The following is a 24,508-nucleotide window of genomic DNA, read 5'->3' on the forward strand; positions in this document are numbered from 1 at the left end:
GCTGAATTTTAATTTTATTGTATGTTGCAAGGTGTATGCTTTTACCATTCAACATGATACCAAGTGCAAGCCTGAATTTAAAATTTAGAAGATAAATGCAATTGTAAATGCTGCAAGCAGCAAATAATATGCAAAGCAGTGAATAACATAGCAGAATGCAAACTTATTTGTTAAGTTACCTGTTCTTACTTGAAAACAGACAAAAAAAGCTGTTGCTTGGCCTGATATTCTTTTTATAGTGTATTGCATGCAAACAACTTCTGAGGGTGTTCTATTTTATAAAATTAAATGGGAGTGGAATAGTGGTTGCAATTACTAAAATGAAACAAGAGCAAAGAGAAAGAATAAACACGGAGAAGAAAGAACAGAGTGAAGTAGAAGGTAATTTATAGCTAAGTACAAAAGAAATGAATGTGGGTTTTCAGAAGGGCATCTCCTCTGATATTTTCAGAACTCAAAATGCAACTTGAAAAGCCTTGATAAAGATTAGAAGAGCATGAGATTGAAAACAAAGAAGTAAATAACTACACTTCATCACAGGTCTTCAGCCCACCTAAAATTGCAAGTATTCCATTTGTCTGCTTTGATTGTTGTCTTAAGAAATTACAGGATACAACTTCCATCAGGTAAAATTAGGAGTACTGCGGTAAAAGTTATGACTGCCCTAAAAAAAAAAAAAAAAAAGGACAGTTTCAAACAGTTCAAGTCAGATACCACTACCAGTGCCATCTTTTCTAAGTATGAGCCATTTTGAGCAGACCAAGATTCTCATTAGCTTTTGCTAATTCACAGGGTCACCGTGGCACACAATACCTTGGGTTTGCAAGTTCACTGTAGTAATTGCACTTCACCTGCTAAAATCAAAGTAGTGATGCTCCCACCTGTTCTTGCATTTTCTTCAATCACCCAGCAGTCATGAAGAAATCATTCTTTGTATGTGAATATCCTGGCAGTAGGTGCTATTGTATCTAAGACATTTTGACTATTAATGTATCAATTATGGAGAAAAGCAAAATGTAGTGAAGGATGTACTTCAAGAAAGGTGGCAGACTGGAAGTTAGTGGAGACAAAAAGTATTCAGGATATGAGAAATTCACAAACAGAGCAATTATTAAAAGATAAGTTTGGGTAATCATCACTTTATAACATCACAAAATGGGAATTCTGGAAAATAAATAAAAAGTAACTTAAAGGAGGATTTCAACTGAAGACTGTCATCATAAATAAATACCAGATCCTGTGTGTATTTAGTGAGGGCTAGAAGAGTGAGGGAGAGACAAGAATACACAAAGTAAAAAATTCTATTAAAAAAAAGCATGGCCATGGGCAAACATGAGTCAAGAAAAAAGAAATATGCTAGATTTAAATATAAGGATCCACGTTATCTTTTATATTAAATAAATAATCAGTGGAGTTGTAAAAAATAAAAGTAGACTCTGGAGGCTGTTGTACATAATTCTTTATTTGGGGTCCTTTCTTTACTTCACTTTGTTTTTTCCCCTGTAGTCAGGAGTATTGGTTCAATCTAAATATCAATTTTTTAAGAACCTTTATCTTCTAACCTTTTGCTTATGAGTTGTGAAAGTTCTGACAATTTCTGTATGTTTCTCTGTATTTTGCTACTGCAGTGGTCTCAAGATAATACAATATTTTTGCATAAACTGTATGCAAAACGAGCTGTTAAAGTAAAATTTAAAAATGAAATTAAAATCCTAAATTAAAATAAAATTCTAAAATTAATTTCTAATAGATACCAAATATTTCCTCAAAATGTAGGCTATATGATTTCAATTTTGTATACCAAGGAAAACAAAAATGATATTTTAAGATGATTTGGTATTGCTATTTTCTATAAAGGTGCTTTCCAATGGTATCTTCTATTTTAACTTAAGTGACAAGACATTATGTTGTTTTAATTTAACTTTTTTTATATCATAGACACTGAGTTTAAAACAAATATTAAGGTATATTTTAAGTTCAGCTTTTCTGATTGCCGGTTTAAGAGGGTGCATGTCTTAACAAAAACCATCTGAGAAAATACTGCAGAGTGAGTCTGAGCTGAGCTCAAAATCAATGCAGCAAGAAAAGATAATTTTCAGAGAGATGAGCTGCTCCTTGTGGGCCACACAGGCATGGCTGCTGGAGTGAGGATGGACAAATTAGTCACTGACATGTGGGACAAGCAGGGCTGACTCTTCCAGTGGCAGCACAGACCTTGTTTAGCTTAAACTGACTGTGGAGCTGCTCCTTGAGTCACTGAGGGCTTTGAGCAGCAAGTGGCACAGGGAGCACTCTTAGAAGAGTTAAGTGCAGTAAAATACAAGTTTAGCCACCGATGCATATAAAGCCAAGGTTTTGCTGTGAGTGTGATCATGGCAAGAAAGACGGTGAGTCACCTTTGGAAGAAATAAAGTGAGAATGGAAATGGTTAGCAAAACATTAAAATATTGAGCATATGAAAAAGAAATTAAAATTTAATAGATTTTATCTGTATGTATGTGATGTTAAATATATGAAGTTTGTACATTCCTGGACTAAACTGTAGAGATTACAGTGTGCTTTGTGACAGAAGGAGTTTTGAACACAGAAGTTTCATTTATTGGCTTACTATTTTCTAGCTTATATTGATGTAGCCCAAATTTATTCTCTGTAAAGAAATGTTATGTCTTTAAAGTACCAAATAATGAAGAAATAAAATAGAAATGAAAATAATTATAGTTGTTCCATTGTTTTTAATTCTCTTCAGAGAAACTTTTCAGTCCTGGGAATAATTAAATATAAATAATAGGATTTGTCAGTTTTGATTTTTAACCAGATGCAAAGAGAGACAAATCCAATTGAGTCTTCAAAAAGATTTCTCCCTTTATTTTATTAAAACCAGAAGTTACAAAGAGATTGTTTTATTTTCAATATGATGAGAATAAAAACTTGAAAAGGTGGTATAAATGAAACTATAAAAGAACAACATTATTCTTAAAGGCATAATTAATAATAAAATAAGTGGTAGTCACATATTTGTCCTTTTTAACATAAGTTAAGAGCATGCTTTCTGTTTGTCCAAAACATTCCTACATTATTTCAGAGCTTTTTTAAAAATATTATTGACTTTAGAATTTTCTTATTTTTGAATCTATAAATGCTGACATTGAAGTATGAAAGTAATGTTGCATGTAATCCTTTCTTGGTCTTCCTTCAGGTTTCTTCTGATGAGTAATTTCAGCTTCAAGTTTGTTCAGACAATTAGAGTATTGTCTAGTAGGCTAGAAAAATTAGTATTTGTATTATATAAAAAATGCATTTATTGTTTTAAATAATTATTACAAATCATTATGTACAGTTTATGTGAAATGCAAATGAAGTCTAAATAATTTTATCCTCGTATGTAATCTTTTGCCTAACTAAGCTGAAAATATGAAGTTTTGAGATTGAGAAGATAAGCCATGATTACCATGTGCATGTTTTACATTTTCATGTAGAAATAAATATTCCTCTTGTTGCATGCAGATTTCAGAGCACCCGAAGGCAAATCAGCTGGACACATGGGTTTCATGGGCACACGGGTGTGTGTCCTGCACATAGTTCCCTGGTATAGAACAAAGAAGTGACTAAACATTTATTTCCTTCTTCAAACATTAAACTGTGAGCCAAAGTCCTCATTTCTCTCCTGCATGTTGAGAATAGTCTCTTCTAATTAATGCTTGCTTTGATGAAGTTGTTTCCTCTTGCTCACCTGCACCATCTCTAAATTATTAATTTGGCACATCACAGGAAAATGCTTTTTCTTGACATACAAATTCTTCTATTTTTTATTTAGAATATTCAGAAGCTGACTGAATAATTGTCATTTTTGTGTATACAAAGGAACTTTATGCATAATTTAATTCCTGTTTCAGACTCTCAGTCAATTTCTTATGTAGTATAAATGACTAAAAGTAAATATGAGTTAATGTCTCTGGAGAGACAGTTCCTCAGAATGTCACAGATTTAATTATTCAATCACTATCACCTAACTGCAGAAGTACTCCAAGTAATGTTGGAGATCGAGAAGAATTGTCAAGGTGTCTCACAATAGTTTCCAGACCTATTTCTCTATTTGGCTGTATGGGGAAATGTATTCATGTGGGGGATTTTACAAAATGGTTTTCATGCTTGTATGTCCTTAGAGGGATAGAAGAATCTTTCAGCATATTTGAATATTTCTGAGAGGAACTTGTTTTCCTGATGATTTTCAGGGAATGGGTAGCAACTGGGTTATTTCAGTCACAAATAATTAGGCTGAATTTATCATTGTAGGGTTTTTTATGAATATTCATACAATGATTTGATAAAAACAATTCTTTTTTGGGTGTAATTTGTTCTAAATGTATGTTTGGTTACCAGGGCAAAATATTGTTAAGGTGTCACAGAGCAGTAGCTATTTTTTTTGTCTTTGAATATTAATTTTCTATTTATGTGTTCAAAAGCATTGGTGAAATGGCTTGAATAATAGATTTTCTTAAGGAACTTAAAATCCTGTGTTAAAACTTCCAAATTCTATAAATATTGTAGTTATACCAGCCATAACTTGGGAATTGTCTTTCTGATAGCCTGTTGTTTAGAATTTATTTGGATTATATGGGTTTGGTTTCTTTATATTAACCATAATTTATAGTCTGTAAATGAGCAACAGTTATCAAGAATTCACATAATTTCTTCACATAGAGAAATACTCCATAAGAAATAGAACATTAACCATGTGGGGGACTTTGACTGGTGTGTTGGGAAGTTGTGTCACCCTTTTGAAATGGTTCTGAGCTTCTTAAACTTAACCAGACTGTTTTGAAGTGCTCATCTGAGAAGGAACTTTGATTGTGCATAGATAATTGCCATTTGTGAGCTGAGGGAAGTGTTTCTGTGGATATGCTGAAGCACTGTCAGATGTTACAAATTGCTTCTGGTGTTTTGAGAAATTTAAAGGGTGTTGAATTTGGAGGGATGCAGTTTAATTGATATGACATAATTTTATGAAGGATCAAATGTATGTGTACACTAATTTCAGTATAATATTTGTATCTGTAATATGGAAATTGATGAATTACTAAGTTTTGAAAATTTCTTTAAGCCTATGGATCACCCTTCTAAATTATGTTAACTTTCAAAGTAGCAAGACTTATCCATTAAGTCTGCATTCACTTAAAAAGCTGTATCATAATATCAGATATAATTTAATTTATGCACATTACCATATTTCAGGAATTTTAAAACAGATGAGGAAAAGGTGATAAGAAGGTAAGACACTGTGCTGATAATAAGCCTGATTTTAGCCTGCTTCTCATGTTCAAGCTTATTTCCAAGTTCAATCATATTCGATTTTATCAGCTTGGCATTGTTCAGTTAAATAAGAAAAAAATAAAATGCAATTATTACTTGCCATGTATAATGCTTTTTTAAAAAAAATTGGAAGTCATATCTTTAATGTGGTAACATAGAATCATGTGATGGTAATAAATTAAGAATGCATTTCTGAAGATGTGGATATTCTCATAGAATCTCAATTTTGAAGAACTTCTTGAGAGATGCAAGAAACAAAATTACACTAAATTTTAAGGTGATTAAACAGCAGTGGTGAGTCGCAAATGTGGTATCATTCTGTTAATGTAAAAATGATACCTTGTTTTATTACTGATGCTGTGATATACATGTTCATATTCTGACTTGTTAGTATTATTTAAATACCAGATGCTTTTACCCCTTAAGGTTATGGCTCTGGGAGAAGGGCTCAGCCTAACTCAATATGAAAGCTTGTTTTTGTTGGAGAGGGTGATCCTGCTTCCTCCTCTATTCCTTCAGGCTGAGCTGTAGGCTTCTGTTTTTTCCTTTAGATGGATCTTAATGCTTGCATTGCTTGGTGTGCCAAGGCAGTTCTGCAACTCTACCAACACACATGCACAAGATTCCACCAAAAATAGAGTATTTTTCATATGCATTTGTACCAGAGTCAGATAAAAATCAAGCACTGTCATCACTAGGAATGGTGGAAAGGGGTAAGAGCACAGGAATAAATGGGACTTGACCACTGGAAACAAGCTATTGGAATACAGAACTGCATCCTTAGTGACTGCAGGTTAGCACTTTGGAGTTTGACCTCATTCATCAACCATTTGAGCTAACAGTATTTCAAGACTAGTGAGGTTTGCTAGCGAAGGTCGAAAACCATGAATTATTTGGCGTATTTGTGTTGACTTAGCTTTCTTCTTAGTGCAGTGCTACCTCTTTCCTTTTGGCTTGAAGTAGACCTTTCCTGCTGTTGAGGTTTTTTCTTTATTTTCTCTGTCCTTCCTATTGATATGGTTTGTACTGTGACTTTGTCTTTATTTCATTTTTAGGTTTTCTATCAGTCAAACTGCCTGCAGTCTCAGAAAATAGTACAGAGGGTTCTTTTTGAAAATGAAAATGTAACAAATTAGTAATTTATCTTCTGTGATACAATGTACTCTTTAATGCTGCCTCCATCCGGCATATTGTGCTTCCTAGTGTTTTTTGTTTCCTTCACCCTTGTTTTTTCACAGCTCTTAGAGGAACATTTGATATCTGATGTTGAATTGACTTTCCAGTCTAGAGTCTCTGACTCCCTCTTAATCAGTGATAGTGTAGATAGAATGGTTATCCTGTCGTTTTTATCCTCCACAAGACAAGGACATACAGTGACTGCCAGGGGATGTGGTTCACATTCTGTTCCACTGCTGTGGACTCCAAAGTTAAAGATGTCTCAAAATCTACCTGAGTTTCACAACTCTCATATTAAAGAACTAAAACCCAAATGGGAGAAACTTGAAATACTTCAGATCAGTTTTCAGTCTGTGTCATGGAAAATTCCCCTTGAGTTCAATGGAGTCATGATTAAGTTAGTGTGTCTTTAGAAGCAGAATTGTCAGGTAAAATTTTCTGATTCATTTTCAAAATGGTTTTAATCTTCCAAAATGAGATATTCTGGAGAAATATGTTGTTCATATCCAGAAGATAAAGTAGTGTTGAGTCAAAACAAATGTATTTCTATGATATTAGATACTAGGTTTGAACTAATATTGCATGACCTAACATGCTGTAATGCCTGATTGATTTTTAGACAATAACTTGTCTTGCAATATTCAATGAAAGTGTAGCAACCAAATGAATTATATGTTCTAGTAGACCATTTTCCATTTCAGCCAGGTCTCTGTCTTGCATTGCAGAATGCATGCTCAAGCATTGCAGCAAAACTAAAAACCTAATTTTGTCCTTTCCCAACCAAAAGCATGAGCAAACCTAATCCAGTTGTGCACTGGACTCACAGATTAAACAAAGGAATCTGACAGAATAAACAGCACCTATACAACATCTCCATCTGCACGTGTTTTTCAGTAACCTAAACTTTCTTTAAAAAGCATTTACTTCTCTTTATTAGCAAAAAAAAAGAAAAAAATATTGGAAAATTGTGTGGTGTATTTGAAACTTTATAAGTGATATATATTGGATATGTGGAATGGTTTTGACATACCTGCTAGTTTATCTGCCTGACCCAGCTGGCTAGATAAAATTATAAAATTTTTTTCTACCCTCTTTGGAAAGATATCAGTGGTATGAATTTAATCAATGAGTGAGGAAGAGCATGTACTGTCAGCTGTGATGCCATTGGTATGCTGATGGTATCCAGCTCAGTGTCTGCTCCTCTGAGTGTAGACAGTGCAGTCTTCCAGATGTCCCACTGTCTGGCCAAAATAGGGATAGTGATACAAACCAGATGGTCTTGTCTCAGGAAAAAGCAGAGTTGATGCAAGCTGATGGAGGGATGGGGCTGGGAGAAATGGCAGAGCCTTGATCGTTGGATGCCATGCTATACTCGTTCTCATCTTGGATTCACAGTTAGCAAAAGTAACAAGGAGCACACTTGTTCCTTTGCAGCTGGGCAGAAGTTGAAGAGCAATAGAAAAGATCCACAGTGTGTTTCTTCTAGTTTTTTTAGCTAAGAGTTTTGGTGATTTTCACAGAATTACTTACATGTTACTGTCACAGTCAGGACTTTAATGCACCTAGAGTTTGCTAGGAACTTTCATGTACAACATACGAAATACCTGTTGCTAAATGTGCCTGTGCACACAGAGAGTTTAGACATTTCTTTGCTTTCTTTGTACCTGTCCACACTGTCCAGTCTGAGATCATTCATATATGACTTGCTAAATTAACAGGAACTTTTCTAGCACAGTTGATGCAATAGTGCCTGACTGAAAGGCACTTCTTCTAAACTGGGAGATGAGCTAGTTTATCAGTAGAAAGCATCTCAGTTTTTACCCATTGTGATTCTCTTTCATGAAGAAAATTCTCTCAAGGATAAGTAAAATGTTTGACTATATTTTTAATTTAATTATTTTAATTAAAAAAAAATAAGCTGGGGAAATAGAGGTGTTTGTTCTGTAGGAATTCTGGTGTGTAAGTTTAGAAAAGAGAGTATAAATACTGGCCCTCCAGAAATCTTTGAACTAACAGTTTAAAAAAAAAGGCAAAAAAACAATCCTTGGAAAGTTCAGTGTTACTGAAAATGTTTGGCATAGGATATTTGTAATTTTTTATGCTTTGCCTCAACTTTCATTTTAATAAAAGGTATATGAATTTCCACTGGCCTGTTGACAACCTAGCTAGGATTAATCCAGCCAAGGTGGATTAGTGGTAGAGTAAGTCATGTGGCTGAAAAGAAATATGAAGGTGGCACTCAGTGCAAAAACTGATTCATAAAATGCTAAGCAGGATAATATTTTCACTGATTGGCTGAAAATACACTGTAGTTGCTCTGTGTTTTGTGAAGAATACTGAACAAATTAATTATTCATTTTAGCTCACTTTTATAAAACTTCATATGAACAGCATGGAGATTATCAGTTTAATTCAAAATAAACTCAATAAAGAAAAATTTAAACAATAATATAATGTAAGCAATAATATAATGTGAAATTCAGTACTGCAGATATATATTGTGAGGCACATCTGTACTACATTAACCAACTGCACTTCAAAATATTACAACTCTCTCTCCTTTGTTAAAAATAAAAACCACAAGCTGAAACCTTTTAAATATACATTATTTTCTAATGTTTTGATATTTTTGTTATGATTGAAGAAGACCTTAGGGATTTAAACATGTTTTTTTCTATTATTATGAAAAAGGGTTTTTTTGGTTGTTTTCTTTAAGAATGCAGAGTTGAACTGTGACTCAAATTGCACATAACTATACTGGTTGCAGGAATGAGTGACATCAGAATTGGAGCTAATTAGAAATACTGATCAAAATTTGCTTTTAATTTTAAAGGTTGCTTTGCTTAAAGCTAAAGTGAAAAAAAATTACCAAGGGAAAACATTAAAAGACTTTCCTTTAGATGCCTTCTGAATTCCAGAATTTTGGGTGTTTTTTTGTATTATCACATCATGACCTTTCTGAAATTCTGTATTATTACAGTGCAAACACTGGTGTACAGTTACAGCAATTGCAGTAATGCATTGTAGAATGTGATGTGGCAAGTGAAAAATTCAAATTTTTTTTTATTTTGGAAATGTAGAAGTAATTAAAATGCTCCAAACAATACTAGATTCCTACTAATGTAATAATAAAGTTTTTTAAATAGTTCATTAGCACTGAATGAAACTGCCTAGTTGATAGCTTAGACCAATGAGTTTGAAATCCCTACTGGTAAGAAGCAACAATAGTTATTTAGTCAGTTGTTGTTGCTGAACTGGTGGGTGAGCAGTGGTTATTTGGTGATATTAGATCCCTGGATTACCAGGAGGGGAATGATAAGAGGGCATGATGCCAATTATTTTCAGCTGTGGTTATGGACTTTCTCATGTAAGTAAAATGAGACCATAATGTGCTCTGAAGATGCTGCACTGCAGCTTAGAGATGCTGTCATGTTCTAAGCCAGTGTTCCTTTAGTCTTGCCTGCATGTTACTTGTTTTCAATCCTAAATAAATATCCCACCTTGTAGAAAAAGGGAGAATAAGCAGGAGCCCTGTGGGCCAGTGCTTCATGTGGCTTTCTAAGATACTGAAGTGTTCTCCAGTGAAACTAGAACATCTTTATCAGAAAAGGTGACCTGTGTTAATTCCTGTCACAGCTGGGGAAAAATAGAAAGAGGGAGAAACTGAAGAAAGATTCCTCTCTCTCTTGTGATTAGAAGTGAGAACTTGAATCAATGATTCGTTGTTTATTTCAGTACCTGAAACAATGCTGCTTTCCCTACTCCCACGTTGGTTTTGTGGTTTTTAGACTATGAAGTGAGGTTCTTCTAGGTTGGCTCTGACAGCTGATACAGGTAGAGGTAGATGTGCAAACTCAAGAACTCAGCAGCATCATGTTTTAATTGGATTTCTGTGCATCCATCAGTGAAAGCACAAACATTTGGGGAATTTATTGTCAACTTGAGATGCTTCTTAAGTAAGATGTCTTCAGAACACTGTCTTCAAAAATCTTAGATATACCTAAGGAGTGAAAGTTTATTGATGTATTTATTTATGATGATGTTTTTATCAGAAGTCTATGGCATGGGTCAGAACCAGGCTAAATTCTGCTATTTGAAGATGTTTATGGTAAAACATATTAGAACATATGTACCAGACTAGCAGCATTGTCTGCTCCATGACACTGAAGAAACAAAATGAGATGTCCTGTAGTTAGTGTACTGCAGAATATAATTCCAGTTTTGCATCTGTTGAAACAAGTATTTAAAATATCCTTTTCAGGAGTGGAACATCAGATATTTGAAGTTAATGATTTTTCCTTGTCTGGAAGACTAATTCCTGTTTGCTCCAGTATTTCTTTAGGAATTATTGTGGACTTTTTAATGGAATCTCTTGATATTTTGCAAGATAATTTGTCTAAACCGAAGAGAATTGCTTAACATAGTAAGACACATTAAAATATGACATATATGGCAGAAATTCTATCAGCAGTCAGATTTTGTTGATTTGGAATTTTGGGTTGTTTCTTTGTTTGATGTGTTGTTGTTTGTAATTTTGAAGTTTTTTTGGTTGGTTGGGGAGTTTGTTTTCAAATCAGATTAGTAGAGCATATTAAGAGTCTGTGCTTCAGCCAACAGGCCTCAACAAATCAATGCTGTATACAAGGAATACATCAATGTCTGCCACAGTGTAAGAACACTACCTTGAGAAATTAATTGCTTCAAAGAAACAGGCATTATTTTACTGGTGCACCAGAACTGCCTCCTGGCATGCAAGAACATAAATCAGAATTCATTATCTGAATTTTTGCTCTCACCTGAAAACATTTAGTGCTTTTCTTAGTATTTGACTGAGCAAGCAAACTGAGCTGTCATTGACATTTTCCAGTTTTGAACCTTATACTTCTTGAAGTACTTCTGTGAAATTACTACATTTTTTAATTGCAGGAAGGAGACAAAAGTGACTATGTCATATAAAACAATACAACACACGAGCTGATTACATGAGCCTTCTGAGCAACTAAGCTTTCACTGTATTTTATAGGAGTTTTGCATAAGGGCTCTGTCCTTAAAGTGAATGGTGTGCAAGTCTTGTAAGTGTTTGTAAGATGATTCCACACCCTGTCATCCCAAGACAATAAGCAATCTTGCACGGTTTCTAGAATACTTGTCACTAGTGAATGCCCCTTTCCCTCTTCCCATCCCTTCCTCCCAAAAAAGAAAGGAAGTAAATTATGTGAACAATGTCCTATTTAAAAACATGACCTTGTTATTGGGCTATATTCTTGTTTGTTAAAGTAGGTAACTTTTTCCCCTCCCCTGTTTTGTGAAAGTTTTATGTTAAAAATTGCAAATATCTATAAAAAAACTCACAGCATTATTATTAATATAGAAAACATCTGGTTCTGTGCTATACTATATTACAACTGTGATCTTTATCTCACTTTCAAATATTTTTGTGCATTGTTGTGGCAAAGCATAAAGAAAGATTGCAGCTGTGTGAAGATCATGCATTAAAGTAACAAACTTTTATTAGCATAAAAGAGATTGTTTCATTTATGTGAACTTCCAGCCTATTACTATACAGAGATAGATAACAATTTTCTAAGGATTTGAGATGTTTAACTGTATTCTTGTCTTTCATGACACAAGCAGTCACTGGCTTGGCTTTTCTTTCTCTCTTTTCTCTGTGAATTACCTTATTGCTGCTCAATAAAATCACAGAGCCCCTCAGCTGTATCATCACTAGTTGGTCTAGCAAAGCAAAGAAAGAGAAAATATTCAGTGTCCAGACCCTGTAGCTGAATTGACTCTACAATGAAATCCTATTTTGCTAAGACTGGTTCTTTCCAATAGAAGTATCTGAACCTTTGGAACTCTTTTTTTTTTACTCTTAAAAAGCACTGTTGCATTCATTGATTGTATTTATTTTAATAACTTTCTTATTTGTGATCAAATATTTTTTTGCAAAGCACACATGAGCTATTGAACAATGTATACACTCAGAGTTTAATACTACATTTCTGTATTATTTATTGTTTTATTGCTGCTAGGTTTTGTTGAATGGGGTTGATCTGGAAGATGGCATATAAACTTGCTTACAAATTCAAAAATTCCCATCCAAAGTTATGGGTATTGGAAAACAGGCAGCTTCTCAAAGCCCAGTTGCTTTAATGAGAAAATGTTCAATATCTGCACTGTATATCTGAGGTATCCAGAAGAAACTGTAATCATTCCATACCAATGCAGAGGTGCAGTAATCAAATTAAATCAAATGCTGCAGTTATTCTTTGGATTTGATAGATGGAGCTACACTTCCCAATTTAGTTATATTATTAACAGCTTTTTGTACTTTGCCATGGACAAATTCCATCCAATGTTGAATTAGTTCAGTTAATACTCCTTAAAAAATAGCAGTTGTATATTATGTAGGTTTTTGGTATCTTAAATCTGTATTTTGTATGCTCATTACTGCTGTTGGTCTAACAGCATGTAACAATAAATCAGTACTGCATACTATTCTGCCTACTTGTCTGTTGGCTACAGCTACAGGCAGCTCTTGAATCCACCTTTCTTGCACAAAGTTTCACTTCATTTTCTTTTGAGAGGAAAAGGCTGGTAGTTGACTAAAAATTACAAAAAGGCATGGGTTTGATATTCAAATTCAAATATAAAAGGTATCAGGAAGGGCAGCATATATCATTGCTTTGTCAAAACACTTAGTCGTCAGAGAGCCAAAAGTTAATCAAGCAGAGAACAGTTGAAAACCTTATTTAAAGAAATCACATCTGCTTAGTGGGAGAAAAACCTGTATCATATGCTTCAATTTCTTTTAACCTGTAATTCATCCAGTGATTTACATCTGTTAAAAAATATGGAACTTTTCACACCTCTTTAAAGCACAATTAAACTGTATTTATTTTAATATATAATGTGTTCCAAATATGTAATACCTTTTCTGAAATGACTCATAGATGATTGATTTCATAGCTCTCTATCATATAACCTTCCACATCCTTTGAATTAGTTTGTATATTAACCATACATGAAATTTAAAGCAAAAGGTGTTGAAATGGTATAAAATGATGCCAGAAAGTTCAGTACACTTGTCAGTTTATATCAAGGCAACAAATTGGCTGGGGGGTGAGGTGGAGGAGAGTTTTCATAAGCAGTAAAATAAAACATCACAGAGAAGAGAATGTAGTGCAAGGACTTTGGTCACAAAATTTTCCTGTGAGTTTAGCCTAGCTGTTATTGACTGTTGCTTATTAAAAGCCATGTCTCCCCAAGAGTGTTGTTAGCAGGACATAATCCAAACAATCTGACCACATTGCCCTGAGTTTGAAGCTCAGTGGTAAGAGTAGGTCTATGAACCATAAAGGACAACCAGAAGTATTTTTGGGTAAAGATTTGGGGGATTGTATGTCATTCTTTTGTGTATGAAAAGTACTTGATTCTCCACTGTGTGTCTGTAATGACTACTTGTGTATTTTAAATTCTGATTGAATTTATTACAATTTAAAATACTCTGTGCTTCCTCTGATTTTAAAGTTCTCTGTGACTTTTCTCCATCTGATATTGGGATTTAGAATCTTTTTGTACTTACTGCTTCATTCAGATCCCATAACATTAGGTTTCTTTTGTAAATGTGTACACAAAATCAGAAAAAGATTTTAATCAAATGATTGCATACTGTGTACCACAAACCACAGGTATCAGTCAGTACATGGAATGGTGACATGGTCAGTATATGGTCATATAATAGAAGCTAGCCAGTGTTTTGCTTGTTTATATTTCAACTAGAGTCTAATCTAATCAAGTTATAAACGACTGAAAATTGGGCTTTATAGACAGATGAAGCATAGAGAACTTGTGTTAGCAAAAAATATTTTGTGTTTTGTGTTAGTAAAAGATACAGAGATTAATCTCTAGAAAACAGCCAGACTGTAAACCAAGAGAATTCATTTACAGTCCGAGTTACACTTCCAGTGTCATCTTGGGGAAAAAATTTCTCCGAGACCCTCTGCTGTCTCTCTTCAAAATGTGAATGATTTACAGTAGTTGAAAATTCAGTTTTTATTATGAGTTGCCCATATTACAGAAATATGGTAGATTTAAGTATGCATATTATGGTCCCTTTCAGTGTGATATATATGTTCATTTCACATTTTCTCAGTTTAGCAGAACAGTTTTATTTTAGCAGTATTTTTTCATTGCTAAGTGAATAGATGGTGAAAAAAAAATCAGAGGAGTAGCATACACTTAAAAAATGTTCTTCTCCAATATGTCCAGTGTCAAATGGAGCTATTGGACAGCATCTCTTGATGACAAGTTTTTTAGAAATGAACAAATAAAGATTTAAAAAATATTCATGGTTTGATGTGGAAATGATACTGAATATTTTTAAGGAACCCCTTATAAGAGGGTGATAATATATAAAAATAAAAATACTCTCAAATGTCTTTTCCTATTAGTATGCAAGTAACTGTTTCCTTCACAATTTTTGAGCAGTTCCATTGTACAGGTGAGGCTCCTTTATTGCTGCAGAATTTAATCATGTGTTCATCCCATTGTTCTGTCTTGTTGCAGAGGATCTTGATGATCTCAGAATGGAAGGAGTAACAAGTGTGGTGTCTTCTGGGAGCAAATTCAATCAAACTCGAAGTGCTCATGCGGCTGAGCCTCAAGCAAAGGTCACATTGAATATATGTGCAAGATGTGCCAGGTAAAATCAAAACAAAACCAGATCATGCTAACCAATACATTTTTTCCCCAGGTATTTAGCTGGGTATTGTGCTTATGGGCCAGGTGATGACCTCTCCTGCGCTAAAAAAAAAATAATTACTTAGCTACTGGCTACCCTATGATCTCTGGCATTTGAATTGTGCAACTCATGTTTATGCTTGATATGTCACATAACGGTGAATCAAAGAACATAGTTAGTCTTAGGCCTTACTTCACAGCTTGAAACTATTTAAAGCCCTTCTGTCTCTGAATTTCATTAGTTATTTGAGCTTCTGTGGTTTTTCAGGGGATGAATCAGGGAATTTAAGGGTTCAAATCCAATTTGAAAAGCACCTGTATAAATGGAGATTTAGTTGCACAGGTGCAGTTCAGGATTTCACATAGTTGCTTCTTAGCACTTTATAATCTCATCCTGTTTCACCTCTGCAAAATAATTTATTCAGGTTGAACTCCTTTTGGTTTTGACAGCTGGCAATAATTTTTGCATTTACAGTATGAAGACCAAATAAACAGGCTAGTATTCCTGTAGCTTAGTCAACTTGAGAATGCAACACTAACAGAAACCCCTTAAATTTCCTGGATGAATTCTTCTATGTAGACAAAAGCTCATTTGGAGAAAGGACTTAAGCCTGTTTAAATGACAAAACTAGCCTTCTCACCCTTCTGTTAATGGTTCAGATTAACAAGAACAATATAGAGGCATGCCAATTTTATCTGCCTGCCTTTGCCAATGGCTGCTCTATTGTGTAGTTTGAGAGCGGATTAGCTGCTTGTAAATAAAGAGCAACCTGTGGTGAAATTAAGTCAAAAGTTTGGCCATATGCCACCCTACTTTTTTCTACTTTTTTCCCCATTTCGCTCATAAATTACTACTTTTCTAAAGCACTTATGTAGACAGAGGGGCTTCAAGACATTTTTTGATGCTTTGGAAGCACAACCACAGGCAGACTGAATCACTTGTGCAATAGCATCTCTAGCAGGGTTGTGGAGCCTCAGGGAACTTCAGCTCACAGTACTGTCACAGCAGCAGTGACTGGATGGCCTTGTAATTCTAGAGTTTTGCTTGTCAGCAGTGTGGTCTTATTCTTTAAGAAAAGAGCAAACATGCCAGTCATGGGATCTTCCCAATTCATACACACAGATTGCTTATGTTGTAAAATGTTTTCAAACAACTACCTACATGAAAGTGTGGCACATTTTTTCACCTGGCATCCGTTGTCCATGGATTAACAAGAGAGGTAAGGAATATAGAAACCTTAAATTCTTTAAATTCTGAAGTTCAGAACTTCCATAACATCTTTTATGGATTACTATGAACATTAATTAAATTTTGAATTCCCTTAAGTAGCTGCTAACAGCAGGTGCCAAGATACTATATATTCTCTCAATCCTGCACACCAGGGAACAAAGGGCTCAAATCTTGAGCCAAACCTGGCAACCTTGGCTATTGGTATTGTTCTTTAACTGCATGTAATAAACGAGTCTGCCCTTTAAAATATGAGCTGGGAGAGAAAGATCTCACAAAATCTCTTTTGTCACTTCACTTTCCAGAGAATGCTCAACAGTGCTTTATTTTGCCTGTGCAATAATTACTCTACTGTGTTTAAGGAAATAGGTGAGGAACTGGGTGATACCTTCATGACTGTGATTCTTTTCACTCTTGTTGCAGTTCAGCAGTTTCTTTAAACTTTGGATGAATTAAAAAAATACACCATCTCATCAGGAGCAAGGGAAGTCAAGAGACAAATGGGTATTTCTGTTGTATTCAGTAGTGAGGAAACTAGCATTTTTTCTTCAAGGTGGTAAAGTCTATCCATTCTTTTGGAACATTCCTTCTTACTGAGGACACCTTTTCTCTCTTCAAGATAGTTATTAGTGCAATTAGCTCTCTCTTCAGTACCTTCACAGGGGCTTAGTCTGGAGTTTTTTGCAGCAGCTGAAGTAGTGGGTACACAGACAGTTGCATAAAACAAGTGGCTTCAAAGTCATGAAAACAGTTTTTTTTCCTGTTTGCTTTCAAGAGCAATTAGATTTTCTCTTAGTCAATGACAGAGCCATGAAAATACTGTGCTATAAAATTAGAGTCCAAGTATTTGGATCATCTCACTGACTTAGTTTGTCAGTGTTTCTACTGTTATGACAAGGGCTAATATTTAATGTAAGGTCACAATACAGAACCTATTAGTGTATTTATTTGTTTTAGAAATTATATTTTTATGTTTTCGTATTCCACTTTCTAAGTAGTCTCTTGTGCTCTACAGTGTATATATAAATCCTATGTAATTTGATTGTAGACATGCTTGAACACAATTCAAAAAGAAGTCAATATAAGTTGTTATGCATGCTTTTGATTATAATTAAGCAGGTATCTTGCCTCTTAATGTTACTCATTTTTCAGTTGTACAAGGTGATTTGAAATGAATCAAACTATTAATGACAGTGGTGTTGAATAGATAATAGGGTTTGTCAAGTCAGATTACCAGATTAGGTTTGCTGAAGGTATTTTGGCTGTCGTTAGGAGAAATATGACTTTTTACTTGAAATTTAATTGGCAAAGTTCCAAATGTTAGGAAAAATGTGTGTTGGCTTAGACAAAAAGTTGAATTTTACTCATGCATTTGCATAATTGGTTTCTTTCAGTCTTGCTGTACTTTTTAAAAAATGCTTTGCTCTCATTACTCTCCACTCAATTTACCTTCCATGGCATGTCCTTCAAGTTTTCTCACTTTCTTGGGTATATTGGAGCTTTTCTGAGAGAGGTTTATTTAAACAATTGAAGGACAAATTAATTAGCTTGATTAATTTGCCTTAATATTTTGTATCTCACCTGGAAAGGAGAATATTCTTATTGAAGTTCCACCCTATTTCTTCATTACAATAGTGTGTAAGTTTCGGATCATCCTTTATTACATTTTCTTGCCATAGATCATTAGCGCTCCCTCATTATTTGAGAATTAGAGTGAACAGGTCTGTGGCTCTGTGTAGTGACCTTAGCCTGAGAAGACTGCTGGTTTCATTCTGTATGCCCTGTAAAACCATCTGCAGTAGGGTGGATATATATGGACTAAACCAATGGTTTTCCTCCATGCTGAGGTGTTTGTGATGAGACTTCATTTAGTGCCAGTTTAGCTCTTTCCCTTCATACCACAAAAAAGGAATGCCAAATGGAAGTGACTAGTTAGAGATAAAAACCAATTTTGTTGCAAGGCAAATTAATCCCGTTTTTAATGTGGAGGAAACATGAAGTGGTGTTGAGGCACTGCATTTGGAAAAATATTGTCACTTGCCCTAAGTCTCTTAGACAAAATTACAAATTTGTTTGTGTATCCTAGGAAATGAGACTCAGAATTGACATAATGTGAACTAGAATAAAATTCTCCAACTTGCAACTTTTTTAGAAACTGATATTTAACTTTCAATCATGATAATTTCCCCATTCATCTCTAAATAATAAACAGATAAATAGTTATATCACAGACCAGGTCAGTAATTTTTTTAAATGGCGAAGTTCTGCACCCAGACATCCAGGAAATAAAATTGGGGAATTCTTTCAAACTGTCTCACCAAATTGGTTTTTACAGCTTATGATGTAAAAAATTAAAAAACCCCCCCGAAACAACCAAGACCCCAAAAAACCTTTGCAAAAAAGTGCCTAGAGGGAGATGAGAAATTAAAGGAAGGGTTAATTCTACTGGGCTATAAATTGGTTTGTAGTCTGGCCTATAACTGTAAGAAACAGAGAGCTTACTGTTTTCTGTATAGATGTTTCACACACGATGGGCGAAATGCAGATGGATAACAGCTTTAAGAGGTTTTTCAAATGGGGAAGTAGCTAGCAGAACAATGTTATTCCCATAGCTGCTCTTGGACTACAGGGCAAGTTAAGTAGCATATTAAGTCATCTAAATAAAGGGGTGACATCATTCACAAGGTGGAACAAAACAAGGTTTATAGATACAGAAGAAAGGCTACAAAAAACCCCTGTATTTGGAAGGTTTGCTTTTTTCTATTTAGCCTGAAAAATTAGCAAGGGCACTTCTAATAAAACAGATCTGGATTTAGATTATTTGAGCAAAATTGTTATAATAATTCCTTCTTTGACTGACTTATAAAATAGACTGACTTATTCTGTAACATTTTTTTGTGAATCCATTCTCACATACAGGCAAAACAGATGAGTTTCAGGTTTGGCCAATGAATCATAAGGCATCCTCACACATTAGCAAAACTTGTATGGGTTAAATAGTTATTTAAATGACAACTTGTAAAAGCCAAACAACACTTCCATATTTCTCATGTGTATTGTGGCTTGCACATTGAGCATTTTGCAAGAATTTAATCAACCATAAGGTAAAAGATAATATTAATGTACTATTGAATGAATTACAGGGGGTTTTCTTTTTCTTTTTTTTTTTCTTTTTTTTTTTAAGGACCACCCATTAGCCTTGTATGCCCACTGCCATGCTCAAAAGTTAAATCTTGTTCTTGTGGAGTCTTGCCAATGCATTCCTGAAAGTAAGAAGCTTTTTGTTTTTAATAGCGCAAGGGCTGCATTCATTCTTTTTAACATCAATAGAATACAAAAAAAGGGGTTGCATGTGATTAAAAAAGAAATGGGATTATAGAAAACATACTGTGCCACAAGCTTGAAGGCTTCTGAACAAGAATGTTGGGAAGGAGCACTAGTCGCATACAAATGTAGGTTTGAGATGCAATGTTTTAGTTAATATTTTAAGATTAGTTAGAGGACAGTGTAGTAAGGCCTTTTAACATATTAGAGGAATCAAAAATACAGCTATAAACAAATAAAATTAAAAAAAAAAAGCTTTTTTTACTCTCACCCTTGGGATGTGGAGTACAGTTCAAGTGTAGCAACTTGTATCCTTGAGCTGTTAATGTAAAAAATGAGGTGCTCTGTCCATGCTGCCATTATAGGTATTTTTGGATATTTCTGGTTTGAGGAAAGTACTCAGAAACTCTTATACCTGTTTGCCTTGCCTATGAAACCCTGCCCTGCTCATCATCGGTGACTTTTACTCCTTTAAGGTGTCTTGTCCTTCAAACAGTCTGCCAGTTAGCTTGTTTATTTACCAGTTACCTTTCCTTTAACAATTTGTATTTTTTTGAAGTTTAATTTTCTACAGTATAGTCTGCACTACAGCCATGCATACATGAGATATAAACTATGTGGTGCTATGTGAAGTTTAGAATTGCATATTAGTTCTCTGCAATACATCAGTGGAATTTGAGCAGATCTTCATGACATAAAGCCTTGACAACCAGGAAACCTACAGGAGAGGAGACAAAAGAAATGAAGAAGCCAGCTATAATTTGATGTAAACTTCAAATTAGTGGTGGAAACGGTGGGACTGTGGTTTGAAAAGGCCATCATGTATCTCTAGTAAAGAACAGGAATTATTTGGTTGGCTGGGGAATACTATGGTGTTAATCTACCTTCAACCATTTTATCATCTTAGTATTTGTATGGAAGTACTTTATCTCAGCAACACAAAGCTCTGACAATACTAATGAGACTTCAGGTCACAAAAAAGCATTTGGTGGAAAACTTGATAATGACCTGTGAAGAAGATAGTCTGAAGCTTGACTATTGAATCTGCTTTAACTATCAAAAGCAGAAAAGCTGATGACTGTAAAGAGGGAAAAGACTGCTGTTAAAAAGCTGTTTTACTGTATGCACTGTCCCCAGACAACACTCCTGAAACTTCAGAAAACAAAGAAAAAAATTAATGAAATTAGTTACTCCTATGAGGAAGATCATAAATGCTGATTAAAGACTACATTTAAAAGACAGACAATGGTGATGGGCTCCTGGAAGATTTCCTCAAGAAATGAAAGCAAACCTACTGAGCTTCTTCAGCTTCCACTCAACACAAGTTCCCTTCCTTATTGTTTGTCACCAGTCTGCTCTCATTGTGATTGTGTTCCTTAAACAGAAACTGTTGGTATGGTTGACTTGTGTTTTGAACTGAGATAGGCTCTCCTACCTTGTCCAGGCATGTAATCCCAAAATAACTCTAGAACTGGGGATGGAAAGGTGTCAGGGAATAGATACTGCACCATGCAACATTGGCATAGAGGCTGATTGGGTAGAGTGGAAAAGGGGCAACCTCTGACATCTTCTATAGATGCCATAGGTCCTGGAAGAAGAAAGGATATAAATTTTGCTAATGGTGCATTTTTTTGGCACTAGGTCTAGGTTTATTTTTTGCCAGATTAGACTAAGATATCGTGGTAGATGCTTCTGCTCTGTTTTCAGCAGACTGCTGCTGTTCAAGTCAGACTGTAAGATTTCTTTCCCAAACTGAGCATTCTGGCATCAGTCACCTTAAAGGGAGTAATACCTTGAAAATGCATGCAGGACTAAATGACATTGAAACTCCCCTGTCTTCCCCTTGTCCTGGCCATGTATAACAGTGTTTGCTGCCTGGGTGACATAATAAAAGGCTATGTCTATTGAATTCTAGCAGGAAAAGTTCTGCATGTGCAAATATTCCTTTGCTGCTACATGAATTGTCAAAACTGCTCTGTGAAGGAAATCTGCAGATGCTAACTTAGAGGGGGTTCTGGTATGTTTACATAAGCTATAATCATACCTTTAACTGCAGTGTTAAGAGGTGATGGAATTAGAACTAAACCTGATCCCAATGAATACAAAATAACTCCCTGTTTTACTTTATAGACTGTAATATTATTAATCAATAATACATAGATGTGTCAGAAAGAATAACTTCTCAAGTGCTCCATATAATCCCTTATTTGACTCTGTACACTGTGATGTAATACTGGGGAATGGGCACAGGTATATATGTGGTTTGGTACATGTATTTGCATGAAGAATAGTCTTTGTATGTCTGCCCAGTAGTGGTTAGGCCAGCTTAGTGACTCAGTTTCTGGCAGAAATTTGTGTTTTGTTAATTTTTCTGAAACCTGGGAACAAATTACTTCAAAATACCAAGGGGAAAAAAATACTTCCAAACTGAGGTGGTTGGTACAGAATGAATATTGGTGGAAAAAGTCTGTGATTAGGGTTCATGTACAGTATTGAGGAAGTTTATGTCTTCAAATCTTTTGATTACCTACACATATTTTTTTTTCTTTCCTGTCATGTATTTCATATTATCTCTCTGTGTACTATTTCTAAGTGGCTATTTTCATAGGAGAGAAAGTACTAAACGTTCCAGATGACTCGTCATTATTTTGCATTCTTTTTTCCTTTATCTATTTTTTTTTAACCTTTGTTTTATTGGACCTCTTTTTAAAAGAGCCGAATTTTCCTCATGTTTGTTTCTGCCAGCTTCTCAGACTTTGTCCTAAACAAAATGTTTTATTTGCATATTTTTCTTTTAATAGTGGCAAACAAGTAAATTAAACTCCATATGGTAGTGCTTTATAACTTTTAAAAATCTCCTTTCACTTTGGAAAATTGAGAACAAATCCCATATTTTTCCTTTGGCTAGTTGAAACTTCTTATAAAATACAAAGACAAAAATAATTACGGGAAAAGAAAGAGCTGTGGCAAAGAAAAAATGAGTAAGTATTCGCTTTGCCTTTTCGATGAGTTCCATTTGGGCAGTGATTAACTTGCCCAGTTTTGATGCATAAATAACAAAAATAATGTATTCATTGTCTTTTGATTTTGTAAGTGATAAGTACAGCTGAAATGAATCACTTTATCTTTCCTTTCCTGGAGTGGTGTACCACTTTGGTATCTTGTTCTTTCAAAACAGGAGAAAAGCACTGAAGAAGAAGATAATTCAGAAAATGTTTTTACTGGCCCTAGTGGTTATCAGAGACTGAGACCATGAATAATTTTTTAAGATTTGGTAGGCTGACTTGTTGTCAGAGTTACTTTCACTGTCTTGTGTTTCTTTAGAACATCTTACTGTATGCAAAATAGAGAATATTTGTGTGATTTCAGATTATTTTTTGAGTTCATAAGTCTAAGTTTTGTGTCTGAGATGCACAAGATAGTATCATTTTTAGTCCTAAACCTTAATTGTTCCATGGCAAACTCCCAATGAATGTATGTTTTGGAAGAATTGCCAAAGTCTCGCTATTTTCAGTGTCTTAACAGTGTTTTTGGGAAGGCAGCAATATAAGACAGGAGATTTACATGAAGTGCTTAGACAGAAATCCTGGAAAGATCAGACTTCTTTCCTCCCTCTTTTTTTTACATGAATTTCCCGCTTGGTAAATTCACCAAGCAATAATTTCAGTCCTATATCAGAAGTTCCACAAAGTACTGTGATAATAAAAAATCATCTGTTATCAAAAATTATGAGAGTCTGTGAAGAGACCAATGTTCTCAGTTGACATATTTCCCTCTGTGTTAGATTTAACAGCTATTTTGTTTCCTTACAGTATTCACCTGTGAGTTAGACCTGTTTTTCTGACCTGAATAGCTGTCAATCAGCATAAAAGTAATGGAAGACTTCCATTTGTTTGAAGAAAGTGTTTACTTGAAACTTTACTTGAGGCTTGAAATATGAGCACTAGGTACATAAAATTTGCTGTGAGTAACGTCTTACACATACACCTTATCATGATAAATCTGGTTTTGGAAGCATGACAGTGCTCCAAGTTTATCTGGAGATAGCCCTACTGTAACCTAACTGACAGGGTATTAATATGTGGTTTTGGTTATGCAGGAGGAATGCAGCATAAGATGTGTGTCACTAGACTATCTTTTGTAAGAACTACTGTTCAACAGTACCGAATCTATTTTTTTTTTTTAATTTCAGGCTGCTTATTTAAAAAGGAGAGCTGGTTTGAGTAAATTAGTGCACTTACAAACTTTAAAACTGCTGTGGAGAAATTCTAAGAACAGTAGATGTCCTAGTCTTGATTTTTAAAAATGAAGGAAGAGCAAATTTGAATATTAAATTAATACTATTTTGCTGGTCCTGAAAATTATTCTGTTCTCTCTCAGTTTAGGGGAGGGCAGGATCTGCTTCATTCTCTCCTTCATTTGCAGATCTTGTTGAGACATCTCTTTCTCTTTTCCCCTACAAAGCCCATTTAACCCCCTCAATAATTTAAAAAGACAAGTGCTTTACCAAGCTTTTTTTTCCCTTCTTTTCCTTTGCTCTCTTTGATGTGTGCTTTGCAAGCTAATTCTCTTTGGTAATGTTTATAGATTCTTTCTGGTTTTTGTACAACACTGCGATGTGTATTAGCCACAGAAGTTTCTTCTGGATGAAAAAGATATAGGGAGGAAGCCAGGAGATCATGAGCTTGAGGAAGCTTGTTGGTCATAATTTGAGGCTCTGGATAGCAG

At 34.7% G+C, this 24,508-nt stretch overlaps 1 protein-coding gene across 5 annotated transcripts in view; it reads left to right on the forward strand.

Annotated features, from left to right (window-relative positions):
* LOC306799823 (uncharacterized protein C8orf34 homolog) overlaps positions 1 to 24,508 on the forward strand; it is a gene marked incomplete at its 3' end in the record, with an annotated part of 149,479 nt that overhangs the window by 81,301 nt on the left and 43,670 nt on the right. For all 5 annotated transcript variants that reach the window (XM_079301343.1, XM_079301339.1, XM_079301340.1 and 2 more), the window contains one exon: positions 15,055 to 15,190. In XM_079301343.1, coding sequence (XP_079157469.1) covers positions 15,055 to 15,190 — 136 coding nt within the window. The remainder of the gene's footprint in view (positions 1 to 15,054; positions 15,191 to 24,508) is intronic.

Source organism: Erithacus rubecula (genome assembly GCF_903797595.1).
Source record: "Erithacus rubecula genome assembly, chromosome: 3".
NCBI lineage: Eukaryota > Metazoa > Chordata > Aves > Passeriformes > Muscicapidae > Erithacus > Erithacus rubecula.